Below are 27,143 nucleotides of genomic sequence, written 5' to 3' on the forward strand. Positions count from 1 at the left end.
TTAACACATGACCTCTAGTTGCAGTCTCACCCAACTTCAGTGGAAAAAGCCTGCTTGCATTTATCCTATCTATACCCCTCATAATTTTGTATACCTCCATTAAATCTTCCCTCAATCTTCTAGGGAATAAAGCACTAACCTATTCAACCTTTCGCTGTAACTAAGGAACTCAAATCCCAGCAACATCCCTGTAAAATTTCTCTGCACTCTTTCAATCTTATTTACATCTTTCCTGTAGGTAGGTGACCAAAACTGCACACAATATGCCAAATGAGGCCTGGCCATTGTCTTATACAATTTCAACATAACATCCCAACTCCTGTACTCAATACATTGAGATATATATATATATATATATATATAAAGGCCAGTGTGCCAAAAGCTTTCTTTATGACACTACCTACTTGCAATGCCACTTTCATGGAATTATGGATCTGTATTTCCAGATCCTTCAGTTCTACCACACACCTCAGTTCCCCACTGCTCACCATGTAGGACCTACTCTGGTTCTTCCTAAGCTGCAATACCTCACACTTGTCTGCATTAAATTCCATTTGTCATTTTTCCAACTGGTCCAAATCCCATTGCAAGCTTTAATAGTCTTCCTCACTATGCACAACACCCCCAATCTTGGTATCATCCACAAATTTGCTGATCCAGTATACCACACTATTATCCAGATCATTGATACAGATGACAAACAGTAATGGACCCAGCAATGACACATGTGGCACAACACTAGTCACAGGCCTCCAGTCAGAGAGGCAACCATCTACAACCACTTTCTGGCTTCTTCTGTGAAGCAAATGCTTCATCCAATTTGTTGTCTCATCTTGAATGAATGCCAAGTGATTCAACATTCTTGACTAACCTCCCATGCAGGAACTTGTCAAAGGCCGTGCTAAAATCCATGTGGACATCATCCTCAAAAAACTTTATAAGATTAGTTAAGTACAACTTACCATGCACAAAGCCACATTTGTGCCAACTATCAATCCCTGTCTATCCAAATATTTATATATTCAGTTCCTTAGAATACCTTGCAATAACTTTCCCACTACTAATGTCAGTCTCTCAGGACTATAATTTCCTGGCTTCTCCTTGAAGCTTTTTAAAATAACAGAACATTAGCTATCCTCCACTCCTCTGGCACCTTGCTTGTGGCTAAGGATGTTTTAAAGGGCCCCTGAAATTTCTGTCCATGACTTTGCTGCTGTTTTGCCTCACTTCTATAGATTCTGTCCACTTCTCAAGTAAATACAGATGCAAAAAGTCTACTTAAGATCTCCCCTATGTCTTTCAGCTCCACACATAGATTACCACTCTGATCTTCCAAAGCACCAATTTTGTTCCTTGCTATCCTTTTGCTCTTTTTCTCTTAGAAGCCCTTAGGATTCTCCTTCACTTTGTCTGCTAGAGCAACCTCATGTCTTCCTGATTTCCTTCTTAATTGTTCTCTTGCATTTCAAATATTTCGTAAGCATTTTATTTGTTCCTACCTTTGTATACCTGCTATGCACCTCCTTCTTTTTCTTAACCAGGGCCTTAAACACCTCTCAAAAACCAAGATCCCCTAACCCTTTTATTATGACAGGAACATACAAACTCTGTACTCACAAAATTTCACTTTTAAAGGCCTCCCACTTACCTAGTACACCTTTGCCAGAAAACAATCTGCCCCAATCCACAATTACCAGATCCTTTCTGATGCCATCAAAATTGGCCTTTGTCCAATTTAGAATCTCAACCCAATGATCAGACCTATCTTTTTCCATAATTACCTTAAAATTAATGGATCACTGGTTGCAAAATGTTACCCTGCACAAACGTCTGTCACTTGCCCTGAATCATTCGCTAATAGGGAATTTAGTATCACACTCTCTCTAGTTGGGACTTCTATGTACTGATTAAGAAACCTTTCCTGAACAAATTTGACAGACTTTCCCCATCCTGCTTTTTTACAGTATTGGAGCCCAGTCCATATGCGGAAAAGTAAAATTGCCTACAATATTATGCTTCTTGCACCAATCTTCAACCCTTCTACAAATTTGCTCTTCTGAATCCCACAGTCTGTTGGGTGGTCTATAATGTAGTCCCATTATATCTATTAGCTATTGATCAAAATCTACTGAGACCACTTCTCAGCTGATATGGTCCTGTTCACAGCTTAATTTGCTAACTATCACTAGTAAATTTGTACACCTATGACAAAAACCCCTAATCATGTCATTGCAAATGATTGCAAATAGTTTGGCCCCAACACTGATACCTGCAACAACCTATCAATTATAAATTGTCAAATTAAAAATGGCTTTGCCTGTAATTTCTGTCTGAGAAGCAATCTAAATTAGTATATTACCTCCATCCTACCAGCCCTAATTTGTGTTTTTTATTCAGCAAGTTCCTCTTGGGACATACCAAAGATGATTTTCCTGATTTAAGCATTTATAAAACCACTTTGACTCTGAAAAAAGACTTTATGAATGCTTTTTGTCTCATCCCAAAGTGACCTGATATCTGCTGTGATTCTATGCTGGTACATACACATCATATGTCTCTTTGTGAAGTTGATTTTCATTTAATACTTTAAACCTTTAAGGACCTTTGACATGAGGAATTAATCTTTTTGTCTCATAGGATAACAGGAAAGGATAAAACAATGGCCCAGGTTAGGTTAGAATTTTAAACCTTGAAAGTAGTTAGCTTTAGGCTTTTTGAAAATGAAAATGAAAATCTTTTTTGTAGCGGAATGCAATGGTTACGCAAAAAATAATTGAATACGCATGTATGTGTATATGTGTGTGTGTGTGTGTGTGTTTGTGTGTGTGTATAATACATGGTGAATATGCTTAACAAAACACCCTAAGTTTTCTGTGGTTAGGACATTGTATGCTTCTATGATCTTGAGTTTGAATGATCTTTGCATGTTCCATGTATTTAAATATATGTATATTGCTAATGCTTCGTAGATTTTTGATGTGATCCTAATATGCTGTTCCTAGGCCTTAATGGAGAACATTTTCTAAACCAAAATTCATTATTCTAATTTTATATATTTTGCAAATAAATGTGGTGCTGGAATTTGCTTGATGTGAAAATGCACTCTTTACTTCAGGTACAAGAATGGACAGAAGCTAACAACAGATCAGCATCTAAAAATTTCACAAAAGGAAGGCAAACACATTCTTTACATTGAGAAGGTGTCAAATAAAGATGCTGGTACTTATGTTGCACAAGCTAAAAATTCTTGTGGCGCTATCAGTTCCAGTGCTGTTCTTCAAGTTCAAGGTAACTGCCATCTGAGATGTTTCCACATTGACTTCATAGATTGGTTCACCTGCCTTGGAGTGATGTGTTTAATCTACGCTAGTTTGATTCTTATTTATATTCTATTAACCTCACGACTGTAAGTGTATATCACTGTACCTGTCACTTGGGAGCCTATCACTGTGTCCTAAATTACCTGCACTCATCACAAGCAATATCATTGATATCTTCTATAATTTTATTAATGTATTATTGTTGCTGTTATGTTTACAATTGCTTATTTAGTTGATTTACAGAAAATACTAATATTTTAGTACTTTTGCTGTAAAGCATATCTTCAGTAATTCAACACGAACTAGATGGTTTCTTGTATTCAATAACACCAGTAAGAATGTAACATTGACTGCCCAATTGTAATCATGTACGAAAACATGTACTACAGATTGAAAAGGGATGATAACTTTAATTACCTTTTCCATTATTTGTTTAAACAGCCTTACCCTTTACATAGAAATATTTTAGAAAATTATGAAGGTGACTTTTACTTCTTAGCTCTTACGACTTTTGAAATAAAGGCATTGTCAAACCATGATAGAAATGTAACATGTTTTTAAATTGTAAGCACATGATATTGACTCATTAATATTTAAGACGTGTTTATCTGCACATTTATACAGAGTTAATTGCTTCTCTCAAAGATTCTGATGGTCAGATTTTGGTCACATTTCCCAAGAGTGGAAATAACATTAGAGGTAAAATCACTCAGAAGTACCTCCGGAGTAAAATCATATGATGTCACAACCTTTTCCGTGCAGTCCAGTTCAAAATAACACAAAGAAGTCAATCAGAGAACATCATGTAAAATTTTGAATCTTACAGATTGAGTGGATAGGGGAAATAGTAATCAAAAATGTTGAATTTAAATGCTATGGTTAAAAAGTGTTTTATTTTATCATGGTTAATATAACCACATGCAAAGAGATGTTATGCACAACTTTAATTATTTTGACATTTTCTTTAGTATGAAGCACCTCCAGGAGCAAATTTTCTAAAATAATTTTATAATTTGGAAACATTAATACTGCCATATCATTAAAATGCATTTTGCCTGAAGCACATTTCGCTAGCAGAATCCTGTTTAGTTATACCACCCAGTATCCCATTTGATGCCTAGGTGGCAAAATGGATGATCTATGGTGCTGGTCATTCTTGAGTCAACTATATAGGACATTGTGTATTTTACATTTCTACAGTTCATTTTCAGTTTTACTCTCAGAACTCAAAGTCAACTGCAGAAATGTAACCTGGACATCATTCTATATAGTTGGGTTAATTACTTCCATATTTTCCATAATAAACAAGAGTCTAATTATTCATATTTGAAATGTACTTTCAGATTAAATGGTGGTTGTCCTCACTTAGTTTAGCTCATATTTGCATGATTTTTAAGCCTGATTCTGAGCTGCCAGTTCCCTCTTATTCATTCTTGAAACTAGCTTGAAAATAAATTAACAATTTAATTGCATCCCAAAGCATACCTTCTTTTCACTGTAATATGATATGTTGGAACTGCAGTATGCTGGAACTAGACTTTGAATGATAGCAAAGAAAATAGAAACATAGAAACATAGAAAATAGGTGCAGGAGTAGGCCATTCGGCCCTTCGAGCCTGCACCGCCATTTATTATGATCATGGCTGATCATCCAACTCAGAACCCAGCCTTCCCTCCATACCCCCTGACCCCTGTAGCCACAAGGGCCATATCTAACTCCCTCTTAAACATAGCCAATGAACTGGCCTCAACAGTTTGCTGTGGCAGAGAATTCCACAGATTCACCACCCTCTGTGTGAAGAAGTTTTTCCTAATCTCGGTCCTAAAAGGCTTCCCCTCTATCCTCAAACTGTGACCCCTCGTTCTGGACCTCCCCAACATCGGGAACAATCTTCCAGCATCTAGCCTGTCCAATCCCTTTAGGATCTTATACGTTTCAATCAGATCCCCCCTCAATCTTCTAAATTCCAACGAGTACAAGCCCAGTTCATCCAGTCTTTCTTCATATGAAAGACCTGCCATCCCAGGAATCAATCTGGTGAACCTTCTTTGTACTCCCTCTATGGCAAAGATGTCTTTCCTCAGATTAGGGGACCAAAACTGCACACAATACTCCAGGTGTGGTCTCACCAAGGCCTTGTACAACTGCAGTAGTACCTCCCTGCTCCTGTACTCGAATCCTCTCGCTATAAATGCCAGCATACCGTTCGCCTTTTTCACCGCCTGCTGTACCTGCATGCCCACTTTCAATGACTGGTGTATAATGACACCCAGGTCCTGTTGCACCTCCCCTTTTCCTAATCGGCCACCATTCAGATAATAATCTGTTTTCCTATTTTTGCCACCATTTTATAGTATTGTTCATATCTTGTAGAATTACATAAAACAGTGCAAAATTGACAATGGTTTGTTGAATATGGCAGTTTAAATCTAAGTTACAGTATGTTGTGAGAAATGTAGTTGGTAACTCTAAATGTATCAAATATATCAGAGTAAGTGAAATAATATGCCATATGGAGATTTTCTTTTCAGTTTAAAGATTGGTGGCATCAAAAAGCCGTTAGATGATATTTTTATACGCCAAAGTAAAATGTTTTCAGTTGCGGAAACAGAAAAAAGATCACATAAACGCAATCACATCAAGACTATCACATCAAATGCAGCATTTCAGAGCTACCATGATAAAACATTGGCTCGTGTACTTAAGTGATCGTGGAAGATATTGAGGAATATAAGACTGAAAATTTTACGTTGAAAAATAATAATTTGTCTCTGTGAATTATCATGATATTGCTGTGATTAATGTATTTGTCTTTCATAGATGTGTTTTTGTTCCTCCTACCCGCTTCACTGTGTTGAAACAAAGACTCCGTATAAAAAGCAAGCATCAGTTCCTTCCTCCACAGTATATTCCATAAATTTTTTAAAAAACTTTATTTTCCTCATTTGTTTTTTCCTTCTTTTCCATTTTAATTTGGAAAACAAGACTCAAAGTTGCCATAATACATCTCAACCTTGTCAATGTCTTGCACTGCAGGGTTCAACTTTAATATTTGAACCACAACAATGAGAAACTACAATAGAAAGGCCACAGAGAGAAAATATAATCACCACACCCAGTTGCAAGGATAGGAATACTCACTTGAGTTACTTTCCATTATTCACTTATGTCACACAATAGCAAACTAGCTCCCTTTGCTTCTACGAAAATATGACAATTATCGCCTCATTAAATGCTGGTATTCAATGGGTTTTCCTCTAAAGTTGTAACTTCCAAAATTAATAGTCATTTCACAGCTGCCTATTTAATACAATAATTCCAAAATGGAGATGGACATCTTTTCTAACATGGCTCTTTCCATCTTGATCTATAACCTATTCTTATTCTGGAAAAAAAAACAATAAATTTCAATATTTTGAATGATAGCATCATATAAGTTTCTACTTGAAACTTTGCTCAACTGCACAGACTTGAGAGATGATAGAGAAAAGGTCCACATGAATTACCTCTCCTAACTCTTGGTTGAAATAAAAACATTGTAAAAGATGTAGTCATTAATGGTTGTTATTTCATTACACATCTATTGACTTTTGAAGATTGTAACTTCCTTGTGCGGGAGAAATTTATCTGAACCTGTAAACTTAAGGAGAAAATGGAATGCAGATTTGAAATTTTATGTGATGTATTGTGTGAGACTACTGTTCAATGAGCAAAGCAATTAAACCCTCATAACATTGTAGCAAATAGCAAAAATGGTATTTCAATTTGTTTCAGTTTTCAAATACTTCATGTAATAGAATTTATTACAAAAGTTTGAAAAATATTTTAAAATAAATGTTCCATATTGCATTTTAATTCGGAAGTATGCAGTATATTATGGTTTTACAATTGTAGGCTATACTTTGTTACATATGAGGTACAAGTAGAGAAAAGAGTGACATGGTTTCTATGCAGAACAGCTGAGTCACAAATTTCAATTTTCCGTTGTCCATCATATTTCAGCTCTCATGTTGGGCATGTGGCCAAGTGGTTAAGGCGTTCGTCTAGTTATCTCAAGGTTGCTAGTTCGGGCCTCAACTGTGGCAGCGTGTTTGTGCCCTTGAGCAAGGTACTTAACCACACATTGCTCTAGTGTCTGTGTGAGGAGTGGCGCCCCACACAGACTTCCAATCTGCACCTTGTAAGGCATGAAAATGCCCGACGCAGGCCTCTCATGGTCTGAGTCGACGTTCCCTCCCTCTCTCCCTATAAGATCAAGACAGGGATCTGCTTTAGATTGCACTCACTTGTTTGGATTGGCCAAAAATTGCAATAGGTGAGAGTTGTGGGTAAATGCAAAAGTGTTACTAAGGCCTTTTCAAATCCATGTTAGGTATCAGAGAATGTTCAAGGGCATACCTAACCAATGAGAAGTTCTGAAACACAGATTTCAGGGAAAGTCCAAAGATAAGGCTGAAATGCTAAAAGATTACTTTGCTTCAAAAGCAACACAAAAATCAGTCCAGATGAAGGGATTCATCCCAAAATGTTGTGTGTCCATTTCCTTCCATAGATGCTGCCTGACCCCTTAGTTTTTCCAGAACTTTTTGAGTTGCTCCAGATTCCAGCATCTGTTGTCTCTTGTGTCTGCATTTTGCTTCAAAAGTCCTCACTTGAATTAGGATACTGTAAATAAATCAGGCTGCAGGGTGTCATGTTACTTATCCTAGAGTAATTAAAAATTTAGTCCTTTAATATTTGATTTATCTAGCATTTGACCTGTATATTTAATCACTAGTCTTCACCTTTAGATGAGATGTTAAAGATCCATCTGCTCTCCCTCAGCAATTATTCAAGGCATTTATTCCCTGTGCTCTGGTTTATATTTATTGCGTAATCAAAGTTACCTAAAAGGGGTAGAAAGTCAGGTCACAATCATGTTGTCATTTATGGGAGCCTATTATGGACATATGAGTTCATTTTTCCTCCTTATGAAAAGTACCCAAAACTTGTAATATATTTAAATTTTCCTAAGATTATAAAAAGCAAAAATTTGCCACCTATTTAATCCAGAATTATCAACTAGAAATAATTCCATTACACCCCTGAATGCAGTTTGAAGATAGTTGGAATTACTTGGGGAAGGATGTCTGTATAATTAAGCAACACACATCAAAGTTGCTGGTGAACGCAGCAGGCCAGGCAGCATCTATAGGAAGAGGCGCAGTCGACGTTTCAGGCCGAGACCCTTCGTCAGGACTTCGTCTGTATAATTAAGTTGTTTTCTGCATTCCCTCCTCTACTTAAAGATGTTGATAGTTGAGGATTGGTCAAGGAGAAGTGGTTGGTCTTTGTGTGGCACCATTTTTACTTGCCCCCTAGCAGCACAGGGCTGAATGTTGTCTTGGTGAATGCAATCACAGGGTCTTCGATTATTTGAGTGTTTCTAAATGACACTGTACATTATGGAGTTTTTGAGTCAACTAAAGATGGATGGACCTGTGATGCTGGCTTGAAGATTGTCTGATGATATTTTGAGGGTTATTAATCCTCTTACATACAACTATATACTTTTGTGCAAGTTAAAATTGCAGCCAGTGGAGAGCTTTGCCCTGATTCCCCTTGAGTTCAAATTTGCTGAGGCTCCAAGATGTTTGATGTCATGGACAATTACTCTCAACTCTATTTTTTGTGTGTCTCTGAACCAAATCTGTGTTAAGGTATGTGTCTAAATGGTCCTGGCAGAGATTAAGCTGAGAATAATTTCTGAGTGTAAATGATCAGTTATTAATGTCACCTAAGGCAGTATCACTCATTGCTTTGTTAACAGCTGGTAATTAACTGAAAATAGATTGAAAATGGGCAGCAAGTAGTCAAAATGGAATCGAGGTGCTCTTTGTGGACAGTTTCTGATATTAGAATCAGAATCAGGTTTACTATCGGCGGCATGTGACATGAAATTTGTTAACTTAGCAGCAGCATTCAATGCAGTTTGCTGTAATGTACCTGCTCTGAAATCACTTTTGGTTAAGGATCAGCTAATGAAGAGATGTAAATCTTTGGCATTTGTGCTTGGACATTATTACAATCCATAGTTCATGCAAAGGCCTTTGACCTACAGCATCCTCCATTGGTGCTAACGTCTAACAGAAGTTAGATCCTTGTTAGGGACTTTCCCGGGCCCACAAGTATTTACTCATCTGGCCTGGACACAAGGTGATCCCGGCCCATGTCAGATCAAAGGGAAGTAAGAAAAGGAACTTAGAGATAATGTATCAAAGTCCAGGGCATGAGTAAGTGAAAGGAGAGGCAGTGGAAAGTGCTTGTAAATAAAAACAGGTAAACAGGAGGAAGTACAAGAGACAGCACTTGTAGCTAATGAGCAGGAGTGCAAATAGTATGAACAGTCTGAAGTGAATAGTCAAACGATGAATTTGTCTTATGAATGCTTAGATAATCAAATTTGCCTCCATGCTATTCAGCCCATAAGGCGATGAACCAAGATCTGTACTACCTTAGAATTAGAGGAATAGAATTATTGATTTAGGAAGGCTAATATATTATCATGTAACGTCTACTATTGTGACTAAAGTCCCGCATTAAGTCCTGCTTTTAGAGCAGCTGTTCTCTGAAATGATTTTGTTATTGGATGTTACCATATATGGTTCTTTACTAGCAGACACTTAAGAAAATAAGTAACCTAAATGTCACAAGTGAAACTAATTGAAAAGATGACATAGTTTAGAAAATAATTGCACATTGATCTATAATTGCTATTTGTGATTTTCAAATATCTTCTTTATTCTCGTATAAAATTGTACTATGATATTGTATAATTCAATCATAATCTTTTAATGATCACTTATCTGAATACCTTTGACTTTTAATGCATTGCTAGTTTTATTGCATTTCATTACCAGTTATAGCACATTGTAATATTATGATGACAAAATGTAATAAATGAGAGAATGATTATTACATTTACTCTTGTTGGATTCAGTATATACAATAGAATAAGGTAGGAGCTTAACCACATATAAAGTAGACAAAAACAATTTAATACTTTAAACTGATAGCGGTTTGAACAAATTGATGCTGAATATCTTTAGTTAATCTGTATTTCTAATTCCAATTTTAACATCTATAAGAATTAAATTCTATTATATCTGATATGGATGACTCACAAATGAGCAAACATTCTTGAATATAGTTTCCAAGGAGCAACCCCACTGCATATTTTCATGGAGTGGATGAGAAAGAGACAGCTGATCATGCCCTGCCTTCTGTCATTATCTTACTTAACATAGGAATAATCGGCAAAAACTGTTTAATTTTCAGGCTTTAAAGCCTTATCATATTCTTGCATGTAAAATTATCAAAAACATTTCATGACTTCTTTCATTGTTAGGCTACTTTTTAAAGGCAGTACCTGGATGATGAAAAGTGTAGACAAGAAGGAATCACTTTCCACCTGCATTTTCTGATGGTACAACAATTTATGCATTTCTAAGTACTGTTTTCGAGTTACTTTCTATTTTCCTTGCATCTGAGCAGCCTGAAATTCAATACATAGTTAATGATAGTGATGGGTCAACAAACTTCTAAATTTAATCTATGCACTACATCTGTTTTAAATGTCAAGTAAGCACATTTAGATTGACAGGAGCATCTGGGGTAATGGCTTGTTGGAAGTACCTAGTGAAGCATAGAAAATTTATGACATGAAAGGAGGGCATTTGGCCAGTTGTACCCATAATAGTCAAAGAGGAAATACACAGGCAAATCCTCCCTCCCGGCATTCAGACCATATGACCCTATAGATCACGACTCTCCAAATGGTTTTTTAATGTAATTGATGTTTCTGCTGCTACCAGGCTTTCAGATCATAAATTACAGGCCCCTTCCACACCCATTTCTCTTCTAATTCTAACTTATAATTATATGAGCCCCTCATACTTTTATACACCTTATTCAAATATCCACTCCGCATCCTCTATTCCAAAGGGAATAACGCTAACCTCTTTAATCTTTCCTCACAGCTAAGGGTTTCCAGTTCCAACTCTCTAGTTCAATCATACCTGGTTGAGCAAAAATTATAATATGCAGACTACTCACTTAATGAGAAGTAACAGTTTTTAACAATAGCCATAAAATATAGGAGCAGAATGAAACTATTCAGCCCATCAAGTCTGCTCCTTTATTTGATCATTTCTGATTTATTTTTTGTCTCAATCCCTCTCTTCTGCCTTCTCCCCATAACCTTTGACACCCTTACTAATCAAGAACCTGTCAACCTCTGCTTTAAATATATCCAATGACTTGGTTTCCACCATCATTTGTGGCAATGAGTTCTACAGATTCACCACCCTTGGGCTAAAGAAATTCCTCCACATCTCTTAAGGGACATGCATTTATACTGAAGAAGAGTCTTCTGGTTCTGGGCTCACTCACTAATGGGAACAATCTTTTCACATCCAATCTATGCAAGCTTTTCAATATTCGGTAGGTTTCAGTGAGATTCGCCTTATCCTTCAAAACTCCAGCAAGTACAGACCCAGAGTCATCATAAATCATAAAGACTTAGCATTACATCCTTGCTTTTATGTTCTATTCTTCTCGAAATGAATGCAAACATCCAGTTGCCTGCCTTAATACAGACTCACCCCATAGGTTAAACTTTAGGGAATCCTACACTTGGACTCCAAGTCCCTCTGCACCTCTGATTTATGAATTCTCTCCTCATTTAGAAAATAGATCATGCCATTATCCCTTCAACCAAAGTGCATGATCATACACTTCCCTACACTGTATTCTATCAGCACACTTCGCTGCCACTTCTGTCCAAGTAAATCCTTTTGCAAACACTCTGCTTCCTCAGCACTACCTGCTGCTCCACGTATCTTTGTATGGTCGTCAAACCTGGCCACAGAGCCATCAATTCCAGCATCCAGATCATTAACATGTGATGTGAAAGTAGCAAATCCAGCAGTGTTTCACAAGGGTTGGTGGTGCTTTTGTTTCTTTTAACATTATATGTCACGGGCAATGAATCAGAAAAGGGCCCCTTCATTCCCACCCTTGGCCTTCTGCCGGTTAGCTAATCCTCATGCAAGTACCTTTGCTGTAATACCACAGGTTTCTGTCTTGTTCAGCAGCCTTTTATGCAGCACCTTGTCAAAGACTTTTTAAAGATCCAAGTAAGCAACATCCACTCTTTTGACTTTCTTGAATGTAACTTGTCAGGAAACATTGTATGCTTCACTTTTATTTTACGCTGTCCTTGACTTCCCTTGTCAGCTGTGTTTGGTTGCCTCATCCTCCTTTAGAGCACCCTCCCTGATGGCAGGTGTTCTCAGCCTGGGCTCCATGGACCCATCGATTAAAGGTATGGCTCCATGCCATAAAAACCCCACTCTATGGGATAAGATAATCCTACATCTTCCATTGCTGCTCGACCATCATTCCTGCTAGGGTCCTCTTCCCCTTCATCCTGGCAAGCTCCTCTCTCATGTCTCTGTAGTTAACTTTACCCAACCATGATTCCAATATCTGATTTTATATTTTCCCCTTCAAACTGCAAGGTGAATTCTTTCATATTATGACCACTGCCTCCCAAGGGTTCCTTTACTTTCAGCTCCCTAATCAAATCTGGTTTATAGCACAGCAGCACATTCAGAATTGTCTTTTCCTTAATGAGCTCGAACAGAAGCTGCTCTAAAAAACCATCTCATAGACATTCCACGAATTCCTTCTCTTGGGATCTAGTGCCAACCTGATTTTCCCAGTCTACATGTGTTTTGAAGTCCCCATGAACACCACAACATTACCTTTCTTATATGTTTTTTTTATATACATCTCCTTTTGTGGTTTGTACGCCATATCCTGGCTTCTATTCAGAGGCCTGTACAAACTCCCACCAGGGTCCTTTTATCTTTGCAGTTTCTTAACTCTATCCACACAGATTCTACATCTTCTGATGTTCCCTATGTCATAACTTGCTAAGGATTTGCTTTCATTTTTAAACCAACAGAATCACCTGATTTCTCAGCCAAACTGCCTGTTTTTTCAATAGGATGTGTATCCTTGGATGTTCAGTTCCCAGCTGAAGTCTTTTTTTGGTCATGATTCAGAGATGGCCACAGAGTCATACCTGCCAATTTCTAACTGTGCTACAAGGTTACCTACCCTGTTTTGTGTACTATGTCCATTCATATATAACACCTTCTGTTCTACATTCACCATCTCTGCTCTCAAATTTGTCTTCATGTTGCCTGAGGTTAAATTCTTAACCTTTTCTAAGCATTCTGTGTTTTGTTTTATTCTGGAGACAGCAATAAGCCTGCTCTTGGGCTTTTCTTCCCTTTTACTTCATCTATACTTTTCCACTCTGTGGAACCCACCACCCAGTGATCATTCATTGGTAGACTTAGTATGATGTTTAGTTGACTAAGATATGTTTTTGGAAATAATACAGGTCTGTGACTATTTGAAATATCATTTACAGAATGTGGGTGATGAGGACAATGCTGTATTTCTCCACTTTAGGAACCATTACAAATAATGACATTGCAGGTATATTCAAGACAAGGAAATAGATAAATGAAGACAGTACATTCCTATCACTGTGTTGCTGTTGCCAATTTTAGTAACAGAGCGCAGTAGGCAGATGAATAGTCATAACATAACCACAGTTTAAATTTTTGCTACTAAAAATATTCATTTAATTTCAAGTCATCTATAAGCCTTTATTTGACAGATGTACACAAAGTATTTTCTGTAATCTACCAAAGACAATCTCTCCTCTCCCCCTCCCATCAGGCAGAAGACACTAAAACCTGAAAGTAGATACCACTAGGCTCAAGGACAGCTTCTATTCCATGGTCATCAGACACTTTAATGGACCTCTTGTATGATAAGACGGATTCTTGGCCTCGCAATTGACCATGTTATCAACTTGACTTGATCATTTACCCACACTGCACTTTTTCAGTAGCTTCTACACTTTACTCAGCATTGTTTTTGTTTAACCTTATTCTAGCTCAATGGACTGTGTAATGATTTGATCTGTGAAACATTATGCAAGGCAAGCTTTTCACTATATCTTGGTGCACATGACAATAAGAAACCATGGCATAGGAAACATTTGAATTCTCTCTACCTCTGAGCACTCAGCATTAAGATCCTAGTTCCCCTCCAAATAGCTTCAACTGCACAATATTGGAAACATATTGAATTTTTACCTACAACAATTCGAAACTGTGATTCAGTTTCTCATTTTCCTGTATCTTCGCCCGTATAACAGTTTTATTTCTTTCAAAACAATTAACCTGAGTTCTTCCATTGGAGTCAATTGTTAGGATGAGGTTATGGAGTACATAGTGACACAGGACAAGATAGGACAAAGTCAGCATGGTTTTCTTTAGGGAAAATCTTGCCTGACAAACCTGTTGGAATTCTTTGAGGAGATTACTAGTAGGATAGATAAAAGGGATGCAGTGGATGTTGTATATTTGGACTTACAGAAGGTCTTTGTCAAGGTAGTACTACACATGAGCTGCTTACCAAATTAAGAACCCATGGTATTACAGGAAAAATTACTAGCATGGTTAGATCATTGGCTGATTGGTAGGAGGCAGCAAGTGGGAATAAAAGAATCCTTTTCTGGTTGGCTCTCAGTGACTAGTGGTGTTCCACAGGGGTCGATGTTGGGACCACTTCTTTTTATACTGTATATCAATGATTTAGATGATGGAATAGATGGGTTTGTTGCCAAGATTGTAGATGATATGAAGATTGGCGGAAGGGCAGGTAGTGTTGAGGAAACAGGCAAGGTGCAGAAGGTCTTAGACAGATTAGGAGAATGGCCAAGAAAGTGGCAAATGAAATACAATGTTGGAAAATGCACAATCATGTACGTTGGTCGTAGAAATAAATGCACAAACAATTTTCTAAAAGGGGAGAAAATCCAAAATCTGAGATGCAAATGGACTTGGAAGTCCTTGTGCAGAACACCCTAAAGGTTAACTTGCAGGTAGAGTTAGTGGTGAGGAAGGCAAATGCAATGTCAGCATTCATTTCAAGAGGTCTAGAATAAAAGAGCGGGGATGTGATGCTGAGGCTTCATAAGGCACTGGTGGGCCCTCACCTTGAGTATTGTGAACAGTTTTGGGCTCCTCATCTAAGAAAAGATGTTCTGGCATTGGAGAGAGTCCAGAGGAAGTCACAAGGATGATTCCAGGAATGAAAAGGTGATCATACAAGGAATATTTGATAGCCCTTGGTCTATACTCACTGGAATTTAGAAGGATGAGGATGGATCTCATTGAAACCTTTCAAATGTTGTAAGACCTAGACAGGGTAGACATGGAAAGGATGTTTCCCATGGTGGGGGAGTCTAGGATAAGAAGGTGCAGCCTCAGGATAGAGAGGCATCCATTTAAAACAGCTGTGGAGAAATTTCTTTAGACAGAGGGTGTTGAATTTGTGGAATTTGTTACCATGGGCAGCTGTGGAGGCCGGGTTGTTGGGTGCATTTAAGGCAGAGCTTGATAGGTTCTTGATTTAACATGGCATCAGAGGTTTCAGGGAGAAGGCCAGGGAGTGGGGCTGAGGAGGGACAAAAAGGATCAGCCATGATTGAATGGCGGAGCAGACTCGATGAGCCAAATGGCCTAATTCTGCTCCTATGTCTTATGGTCTTATGCTATAAGTGCAAAGCCCAAACTATTGTATTTTCTTCCTTGGTCCTCATTTGGACCAAGATTTTGAATGGCATTAAAAGATGGAAATTCAGATTGCAGAGGTGGAAATGCTGCAGCAACTTTTAAAGCTGTTTCTGGAAAGCAGTATTCAGACTCTCTGTAAGTACTAAAAATACAGAGCTGTCAGCAGCTAGAAGAATGTTCTGCTGTATGAGAATCCATGGAGATTCTTTGGGAAGATAAGGACCAAAATGCAATAAGGTTGAGGTGCAAAAATAGAAAGGAAGGAAGGTCAAGCGGAGTCACGATAGAGGTGTGTAAGATGATGAGAGGCATTGATTGTGCAGATAGTCAGAGGCTTTTCCCCAGGGCTGAAATGTTTGCCACATGAGGACACAGATTTAAGGTGCTGGGGAGTAGGTACAGAGGAGATGTCAGGGGTAAGATTTTTACGCAGAGAGCGGTGAGTGCGTGAAATGGGCTGCCAGCAATGGTGGTGGAGGCGGATACGATGGGGTCTTTTAAGAGATTTTTGGATAGGTACATGGAGCTTAGAAAAATAGAGGGCTATGGGTAAACACGAGGAATTCTGCAGATGCTGAAAATTCAAGCAACACACATCAAAGTTGCTGATGGAATGCAGCAGGCCAGGCAGCATCTCTAGGAAGAGGTACAGTCAACGTTTCGGGCCGAGACCCTTCGTCAGGACTAACTGAAGGAAGAGCTAGTAAGGGATTTGAAAGTGGGAGGGGGAGGGGGAGATTTAAAATGATAGGAGAAGACAGGAGGGGGAGGGATGGAGCCAAGAGCTGGACAGGTGATTGGCAAAAGGGATACGAGAGGATCATGGGACAGGAGGCCCAGGGAGGGGGGACCCCAGAGGATGGGCAAGGGGTATAGTCAGAGGAACACATTCTTTCTCTCTCTCTCCTTTTTCTCCCTCTGTCCCTCTCACTATACCCCTTGTCTTTCTCCCCGGACCTCCTGTCCCATGATCCTCTCATATCCCCTTTACCAATCACCTGTCCAGCTTTCAAATCTCTTACTAACTCTTCTTTCAGTTAGTCCTGACAAAGGGTCTCGGCCTGAAACGTTGACTGTACCTCTTCCTAGAGATGCTGCCTGCCCTGCTGCACTCACCAGCAACTTTGATAATTATTGGAATTTGGGAAAGACTGGATCCTGAATCAAAAGGATTATCTCCCAGTGAAGTAATTAACACTGGAAGCAATAAAGTCATAGGGTCCTAAAGGGTGGATGATGCAGTTCATTTACAGAGAATTTGAACTAACCCTATTATAAGCCTAGGTATCAGGTTTCAGTGCTATGTCTGATTTAGGATCATAAACATCATATCCAGGCAATGGAAATAGATTCCATGCATCTGGTTTGGATGAAAACTTCAATTCTCATTTTTATAATGCTGTGGAATTGTCAACTTCAGGTTGTGAAGAATATCTTCTAAGGATATCTAAAGTTACAGTTTAATAAATGCCCTAGGGGCCAACATGCATGGTGGATTCCATACTGCTGAGATTTGACTGAAACTATTCACCTATGACGATAAACACAAGAGATTCTCCAGACACTGGAAATCCAGGGGAACACACATAAAATACTGGAGGAATTCAGCAGGTCACACAGCATCTATGGAAATGAATAAGTTGTTGACGTTTCAGGCTGAGACCCTTCATCAGGTTCGGAAAGGAAGGGGGAGGATGCCAGAGTATGAAGGTAATAGGTGACACAAGGTGGGTGGGGGAGGGGAGATGAAGTAAGAAGCTGGGAGGTGAAAGGTGGAAAAGGTAAAGTGCTGGAGAAGAAGGAATCTGATAGGAGAGGAGAGTGGATGATGAGAGAAAGGGAAGGAGGAGGGACACCAGGAGGAGGTGACAGTCAGATGAGGAGAAGAAGTCAGAGACTTTGGGAACTGAAGAATAGGGAATGGGGAGAGGAAACATTTACCGGAAGTTGGAGAAACCGATGTTCATCAGGTCAGAGGTTTCCTAAACGGAATATCAGGTATTGCTCCTCCAACTTGAGAGTGGCCTCATCGTTGCAGAAGAGGAGGGCCCTGAATGGAAGTGAGAGAAGAGGTTGTTGGGCAGGTATAGCATTTCTGCCACTTGCAGGGATAAGTGCCAGGTGGGAGATTACTAGAGAGGGATGAATGGTCAAGGGAGTCATGGAGGAAAGCACAGACTGGAGGAGGGGAGTTAAAGATTTGTTTAAAGGGAGTGTCCCATTCAAAATGGTGGAAGTTGTGGAGAATGTTACACTAGATGCAAAAGCTCATGGGGTGGCAGGTGAGGACAAATGGAACTCTATCCCTAGTTAAGGTGGTGGGAAGGTGCGGTGGGCGTGGATGTCTGGGAGGAGATGTGGGTGAGCGCAGCATCAATGGCAGAGCCAGGGAAACACTCTTCTTTGAAGAAGGAGAACATCTCTGATGTCCTGGAAAGAAAAGCCTCATCCTGGGAACAGATGCAGTGAAGACAAATGATCTCAAAAAAGGGAATGGCATTTTTATTGGCGATAGTGTGGGAAGTGATAGCTTGAAGATGGCCATGGGAATTAGTAGGTTTATAAATAATATTGGTAGACAGACTCTCCCCTGAGAAGGAGACAGAAGGAAAAGAAAAGCTCAAAGTAAATTCATTATTAAGACACATATATGTCACCAGATACAACCATGAGATTTACTTTCTGCAGACATTCAAAGTAAATATAAGAAACACAATAGAATCAACGAAAGGCCACACACAACAGATTGGATAAACAACCAGTGAGCAAAAACAACTGTGCAAATACAGAAAGAAAGAACAAAAGAAATAATACTAATAATAAATAAGCAATAAATATTGAGAACATGAGATGAAAAATGTTGTTTTGCAACTCGATAAACTAATTGAAAGAATACTGAAGCCTGGAATACTTGTGTACTTCATTTTCTTCCTTTTTCTTTAGTGAGATGCTCACTTATGATGGTGTAATGAAGTACAGTATGCCACTTGTACATTTTACAGATAACCCATAGTGAATTATGTAAACAAAGAAATAATGCTTTATCAAACTATATACATACAATATTACTGAAATATTAAATGCACTACCCTCTTCTCTGTTTAGCTATAAACTCCAGCTCAATATAGAATGCATCTCAACTCAATTATGTAGTGTATTGCTCTCTGGTCATTTTACACACACACACACACACACCTATATATACTGTATGTATGTATATACATAGTATACTATATAATACAACTACTGTATAGACATCCACAGCATAGTAAATTTTAAATTGTCCCATTCAGGCATAAAGACTTAATCGCTGTGGAGGATTCCTTACTTCGTGGGATACCATCTTTCCTGACAAGGGTGGTCACTCTGCTTTGCAGGTGAGACTCGTGTGTTAGTTCTGGGGCCTTCTTCATGGCGGTTGTAGGAGTTGCCTCTGGGACTGCAGGAAATGGCTCTGACTACCCTGGATGCCTTTCTTCTAAAACAATTAACTCTGCTCTCCTCAACTGATTAATGTGCCATCTCCAGATGATACAAGTAGGATGCAACCTTTACAGTGTAGGAGAAAGATCCAGTTCTGTCCTCAATCTTTCCAAGGACCCTCTTTTGATCACCTCTGTAATCATTCGCCAGGACTGCTTGTCCAGGAGTGAATTGTCAAACCTCCTTGTTTGAGAAGCCTTCAATTTGTGTTATCTGTTTGTTGGGCCTATACCTTATGAGATTAGATTTGAGGAAATCCAAGTGTGAGTGCAAGGGATGACCCAGGAACAGCATAGCTGGTGAATTGTTTCTTGTTGAGTGTACTGATCTCGGCATCATTGGTACATGTTTAGAACATTGCATGACAAAACTGCTTGATCTGCTGATCTATCCCAGGCCATCGGACAAAGCTTAAAACCATCATTATCATTTTGACCATGCCTGGTTGACCAGCATGTAGCTCCTCTCCCACTTTAGCTCTCAGCTTGGATGATATAACAACCTACAATCCCCATATAAGGCAATTTCCATCAAGGGCAAGATCATGCCAGTGCTGGTAAAAATAGGGGAACTGGAATTTCTGCTGCACATTCCAGCCATTTTCAGTTGCCATGTGGACCTGAGACAGTGTGGAGTTATTCCTGGTTTCTCTTTGTATCATCTCTACCACAAAGGGGAGATTTTTAATTTGTATTAGGGAGAATATGTCAAAGTATTTCCTTTTCCAAGTGTGGATGGGACAATCCAGCTTCCAAGATTAGTTGTCTTCTTCAATATGATCATATAATTGTGTCCTCCAAGAAACAGAGTCTATCTCTGCATTCATGCTGCTGCCTGTTGGTGCAACACCATCTGTGGATTGAAAATGGACACTAGCAATGAGAGTAAACTCTCTCCCATACAAGTACTGATAATCAGACTCAAGGTCTTTCTGTCAACTGCGCATGCTTTTTCTCTGCAGCAGTAAGGGAACACGATGCAAAGGCTATAGGGCATTCACTTCCATCACTCAGAACATGTGACATAACTGCACCTATACATGAGGCAAAGTGTCACAGGCAAGCTTCACTGAACAACGTGGATCATAATGCATGAGCACAGTGTCTAATGTTACCATTTCCATTACCTTTTGGAAAGCCACCTCGCACTGCTTTGACCATTACCATTTTTTCCTGACCTGTAGTAATAAGTTCAACGGGTGGAGCACAGTAGCCAGGTTTGGCTGGAACCTGTTGTAGTAATTAACAAATCCTAAAAAGGACTACAACTGTGACATGTCCTTTGGCCTTGGGGCATCCACCACTGCTTGAATTTTCTCGGTACATTTGTGTAATTTGTGCGTCAATAGTGTGGCCACAGTTTGAAAAAATCACAATTGTTACATTGTGCCCTGAGCCTATAATCTTCCAATCTTTTTAACAGTGCCTTGAGATTTTGGAGATGTTCCTTTGTCATCCTTACCTGTAACAAGGATGGCATCCAGCTAACACTGAGTGACTGAGCAGCCTTGTAACATCTGGTCCATAGCTTCATGTGAGAGTGCAGGTGCAGATGCTACTCCAAAAATAAGCCTATTATAGCGATGAAGACCTTTGTGAGTGTTTATGCCGAGGAACACTTTGGATTCTTCTTCCATTCCCAACTGTAGGCAGGCCTCAGCTGAGTCCACTTTGCTTGAATTATTTCCCTCCAGGTGGATTTGCCGGGCAGGGAGTATTGATCTATTTTCAGTACTGAGTTGATAGGGACCTTGAAATCATCACAGATCCTGATAGACCCATCCTTCTTGGCAACTGAGACAACTGCCATCCTCTCAACCTTGAAATGAATTCCTTCAGCCTCCATATGATCTAGCTCACTGGCTAATTTATCACAGATGGTAAAAGGAACTAGATGAGTTTTGTAAAACTTGGATGTGGCATTTTTCATATAGCAGTATTTTACCGTTGATGTGTTTGAGTTTTCCAGTGCCATTCTCATTCTTGAACACTGCTGTGGTATCATCCAGTACCTTGCTTACTTCACTTTCAGTTGACTCTATTGCAGGGGATGTGGCATGCAAATAGTGGATATCTCTCCAATCAACTTGTGGTTATCTTAGCCAATCACATCCTTACAATGCTGGCCTTCCTGTTTTCACCACGTACAAGCCCAATGCGGCCTGTTGGTTGTTGTCTTTCACTGTCATGAATGTCATTCCCACAGGAATTATCATTTCTCCAGTATAAATTTGTAGTTGGATATTTGCAGGCTTCAGTTCGATATCTCTAAAATGCCAGTCAAACTCATTTTGAGGAATGGCTGAAACAGTCAAACCAGTGCCCAATTCCATTTTAATTAATTTGCTGTTCACTTCTGGTGTAAGCCATTTTGCTTGCCCATTGTTAGTTTTCACACTGTAAATCTCAAAGCTACGCAGTCCTGTGAACTCTCATCATTACCAGATTCTTCATCAACAGAATGCAGATCAGTGCTCCTTTTGAAGCTGCAACTGACTCTGTGTCTTTATCTCTTCCCGTTACAGTCAATTTACATTTGTCTGCCTGACATGCTCTTTGTATGTGTGCCACTTTGTTGCAATTTCTGCGAGTTTCACAAGCACATTGGTCTGGTGTGTGTGAGCCCCTGTCTCAATGGTAACATAATTTGTTCAGCCAGGTAGGTTTCTGCTTACATGTTACATTTTTGTTCACGCTCACTTTCATACCTGACTGCAAACCAATTTCATCTCCGTCTGCTGTTTCCATTGATACAGTAATTACAATTGTTGTTTTAAATGTGAATTGTGGTTCAGATAGGAGCCACTTTTGAATGCTTTCTTGTAAGATTCCACAACCTTCTCTCAGTGCATCATTCAGCCCATTACTGAACCGATAATGCTCAGACAATTCCTTCAGTTCAGCCTCATTAAGCTGAAATGGACTCCCCTTCATTTTGATCTGCTTAAGATCATAAGATATAGGTGCAGAATTAGTCCATTTGGCCCATCGAGCCTGCTTTGCCATTTCATCACGGCTAATCCATTTTTCATCTCAGCCCCTATCTCCTGCCTTCCCCTGTATCTCTTCATGCCCTGACCAATCAAGAATCTATCAACCTCTGCCTTAAATATACATAAAGACTTGGCCTCCACAGCTGCAAGTGGCAATGAATTCCACAGATACATCACTCTCTGGGCAAAGAAATTCCTCCTCATCTGCATTCTTAAAGGACACCCCTTTATTCTGAGGCTATGTCCTCTGGTCTTAGGCACTCCCTCCATAGGAAATATCTTCTCCACATCCACTCTATTAAGGACTTTCGCTATTGGATAGGTTTCAATGAGGTCACCCCTCATTCTTCTGACTTCCAGTGTATACAGGCCCAGAGTCATCAAATGCTCTTCAGATGACAAACCATTTAATTCTGGAATCATTTTCGTGAACCTCCTTTGAACCCTCTCCAGTTTCAGCACATCCTTTCTAAGATAAGGGGCCTCACTAGTACTTTATAAAGTCTCAGCATTTCATCCTTGTTTTTTTTTATTCTAATCTTCTTGAAATGAATGCTAACATTGCATTTGCGTTCCTCACCACAGACTCAACCTGCAAACTAACCTTTAGGAATCGTACAAGTCCCTTTGTGCTTTAGAGTTTTGTATTTTCTCTCCATTTATAAAGTAGTCAACCCTTTCATTTCTTCTATTACAGTGCATGACCATGCACTTCCTGATTGCCTCTTCTTTGCTCTAATCTATCTAAGTCCTTCTGTAGCCTCTCTACTTCTCAGAACTACCTACCCCTCCACTTATCTTAATATTAACTGCAAACTTTGCAACAAAGCCATCATCCTAATTATTAATGTGTAATATAAAAAGCAGTGCTCCCAATCAAGCCCTGTGGAACACCACTAGTCACCAACAGACAACTAGAAAAAGCTCCCTTTATGCCCACTCTTTGCCTCTGGCCAATCAGCCTCTTGAAAGATCATTACTAATGCTCCACAATCTCTTTTTCAGAACCCTGGGGTGTACACCACCTGGTCCAGGTGACTTATTTATTTCCAGACCTTTCAGTTTCCCAAAAACCTTCTCTTTAGTAATATTCACACACTTCATGACCACTGAAACCTGGAACTTCCATTATACTGTTGCTGTCTTCCACAATGAAGTTATTCAGTTCATCCACCATTTCCTTGTCCCCATGCTTATGAAACCTAAGAAGTTCTGCAATCTTCAATGGTTTTGGCTCTAAATGTTCCTGCATTAAGATCACAATATCAGCAAAGCTAATTTTGGCTGGTTTGGTTGGAGCAGTTAAACTTCTAAACAAACTGTATACTTTTCCACCCATTGTACTTAGTAACACTGACACTCATTTTCATCGGCTATTTCATTTGCTAGAAAATACTGCTCAATTCATTCAGTACACATCATCCAGTTATCTGTCGCACAACTGAATTCATCTATCTTTCCAACGTAGTCAGCTATTTCCACATTTTAAGAATTTATTATTAATATCAGCTACGACTCATTGTTTATGAACCCTTGAATTTCATCCTTTTCCTGCCTTTCTTTAAATCTCAAATGTCTTTCTCTCCTCTTCTGAAGAGAAAAACATGCTGTGCTTTTTTTTTAACTCAAACTCTCACTGTGCACCAACAGCTAAGTAATCGTCTCGGGTCCATTTTAAAACTTCCTCATTGCCACTGTTATGTTTTGTAACTCCAGAAACTAATCAAAAGAAAACACAGAAGCCTGGAATACTTGTGTATGTAGTTTTCTTCTTTTTTCTTTAGCGAGGTGTTCACACATCACATGGGGATGTAATGAAGTATACCACTCATGTACTTCTTACATAGTGGATTATGTAAACAAACACAGAATGCTTTATCAAGCAAAATATTTACAATATTACTCAAATATTAAATACCCTACAAAGAGTCCTTGAAAGTGATCCATAGATTGTGGGAACAGTTAGGAGATGAGGTGAAGTTATCCCTTCTGGTTCAGGAGCCTGATAGTTGAGGGGTAATAACTGTTCCTGAACTTGGTAGTGTGAGTCCTGAGGCTCCTGTACCTCATTCCTGATGGCAACAATGCAAAGAGAACATGGCCTGGATAGTGGCAGTCCTTGATGATGGATGCTGTTTTCCTGCTACAGCACTCCATGTAGATCTGCTCAGTGGTGGGGAGGGCTTTACTCAGGTAGATTGGGCTGTATCCATTAATTTTGTTGGTCTTTCCTTTCAAGAGCATTGGTGTTTCCATACCAGGCCACAATGCAGCAAGTCAATATGCTCTCCATCCCACATCTATATAAGTTTGTTCAAGTTCCAGATGACACGCCAAACCTTCGCTCTCTTCATAATGGACACTTACATGCTGGACCCAGGTCAGTTCCTCTGAAATTGTTAACACTGATGAACCACTCCACCTCTAATCCCCCCATGAGACTATATCATGGACCTTCAGTTCATGGAAGGAGAGAAAGGTATCAGAAATGGACCAAGTGAATTTAAAGGCAGGGTGGAAGTTGGAGACAAAGTTGATGACATTGACAAGCTCAGCATGGGTGCATGAAGCAGCACCAATGCAGTGTAGGAAGAGTTGAGGAGCATGGCAAGGGAAGCTTGGAACATGGAGATTTTTACGTAGCCAATGAAAAGGAAAGCAGAGATGGGGCCCATGCAGTTGTCATGGATACATCTTGAGTGTGGAGATAATGGGAGGAGCTGAAAGAGAAACTGTTGTGGGTTCTGCTAGAATGGAAGAGGGTGGTGGTAGACAAGACCTGGTCAGGTCTATTGTTGAGAAAGAAGCAGAGACCTTGAAGGCCTTCTTGATGGGAGATAGAAGTGTATAGGAACTGGGCATCCATGGTGAAAACTAGGTGATTAGGGCCAGAGAATCGAAAGTTGTTGAGGAGATCAAGTGCATGTGAAGTGACACAGATGTAGGTGGGAAGAAACTGAACCAAGCGACTGATAAAATGGAGTTGAAGTATGCAGCCACAAGTTCAGTGGGGCAGGTCAGAAACTATGGGCTTACCTGGGCAGTCAGGTTTGTGAATCTTGGGTCAGATGCAGAAACAAGCAGTGTGGGGTAAGGGAACTATGAGGTTGGTGGCAGTGAATGGGAGTTCTCCAGTGTTGATGAAGGCAACTTTCAGCCTGTGCCCAGCAATAGCTGGCAGAAAGACTAAGTATGATGTTGTTAACTGTCTTTAAAACCTATGGTAAAGTTAACATTTGAAGACCGTAACCGTGTGTGCTAAGAGCTGCAGAAGAATTCATGAAGACGGATGGAGTGATGTATCTTAACGTTGCCACAGAGGATACCAGTAAAATAGAATTATAACTGAAGTCCAGTAATTTCTGAAACTTGTGTGGAAGTTTCCTTTATAACACATAATACATCAAGTACAGAAGTGAAGATCTGGTAATCTCAGTGTAGCTTTCAGTAGATGCTTAATCATATTATGAAAATATATGGGATGGAGTTGTACTCAATATAGTAATATAATATATTAATGTAGTAATATAGTAATGCAATATAGTAAAGAAAATTAAACCTTCAGGTGCTGGAAATCTGATATAAAAACAGAAACTGCTAGAAATACCAAGCAGCTTAGGCTGGATTTGCGGAGAGAGAAACATAACCTTTCACCAGAACTTTTCTACTAATACTTCTGTTTTGTTTCTATTTATATATTATACCTAGCCAGTGAGAAGTTGCTTCCAAAATCAGTGATGTCCTTTAATCATTAAAATGGGCATATTATAGCTTTATGAACACTGTGTTCATAATCCAACTAATGTAAACATAATAGTTAAATTGATTCCTCTATGTTCAATATGTGATACAAACTATATAGGTCTGTATACGAGTCCTGAAGAAGGGTTTCTGCCCAAAATGTCAACTGTTTATTCATTTCCATGGATACTGCCTGACCTGCTGAGGTCCTTCTTCATTTTGTGTCTGTTGCTTTGGGTTTGGAGCATCTGCAGAGTCACTTGTGTTTATATATGTTTATACATGCAGTTTATTCAGAGCAACATGCATTTTTATACATTTAGTGACTAACATTATTTTAAAATGAAGCTTAATCACTGTTTTAATGTGTGAAGATGACTTTGAAATAGTTATGCAAACTGTTAGAATGAATTATTCAGTTTCTGCATACAGTAGTCACAATACAATGTTTGAGGTGGGGATAAATATTAAGTCTTCATTGAAAAATATTCTGCTGTGAAGTTGATTTCTAAATTACATAGTTGCCAACAGCAGTAAATTAACATTTTTTCTTAGATATTCAGCAGTTATATTTGTTTTCTAGACAAACATCCAGCTTTTGAAATGACTTTGGTGATCGATTTTTAAAGGAAGGTGAAGATCTGATACTGCACTGCACTATAGGACAACCAAAGCAAAGTGTTACCTAGTTAAAAGATAATGTGATAATCTCATCCAGGAAATTTGATATATCAAACTATTTTTGATTTCATTCAGTTTTAAAAATTGTGTTATGTGGTTTTATAATGTATCTAAAAAGGATATTGGTTTTATTTAGATACTTGATGAAACTTATGTATTCATGCCTTATGCCGGCCCCCTGGGCCTGAGTCAACGTAGTAGTAGTAGTATGTATCCATGAA

At 39.1% G+C, this 27,143-nt stretch overlaps 1 protein-coding gene across 5 annotated transcripts in view; it reads left to right on the forward strand.

The window, feature by feature from the left end:
* Positions 1 to 24,763, forward strand: part of ccdc141 (coiled-coil domain containing 141) — a 160,406-nt gene extending 135,643 nt beyond the window's left edge. The window contains exons 24-26 of one of the 5 annotated variants that reach the window (XR_010018443.1): positions 3,116 to 3,288; positions 19,319 to 19,402; positions 24,740 to 24,763. Coding sequence is in view for 4 of the 5 variants with exons in the window: in XM_063052079.1 (XP_062908149.1) it covers positions 3,116 to 3,410 (295 nt within the window). In the remaining variant the exon portion in view is untranslated. Of the gene's footprint in view, positions 1 to 3,115; positions 10,266 to 19,318; positions 19,403 to 24,739 lie in introns of those variants that run through there. The other 4 variants (XM_063052080.1, XM_063052082.1, XM_063052081.1 and 1 more) reach the window with 4 other exon arrangements.
* Positions 24,764 to 27,143: the final 2,380 nt, after the last annotated feature.

This window comes from Mobula hypostoma, chromosome 6 (genome assembly GCF_963921235.1).
Source record: "Mobula hypostoma chromosome 6, sMobHyp1.1, whole genome shotgun sequence".
NCBI classification, from domain to species: domain Eukaryota; kingdom Metazoa; phylum Chordata; class Chondrichthyes; order Myliobatiformes; family Myliobatidae; genus Mobula; species Mobula hypostoma.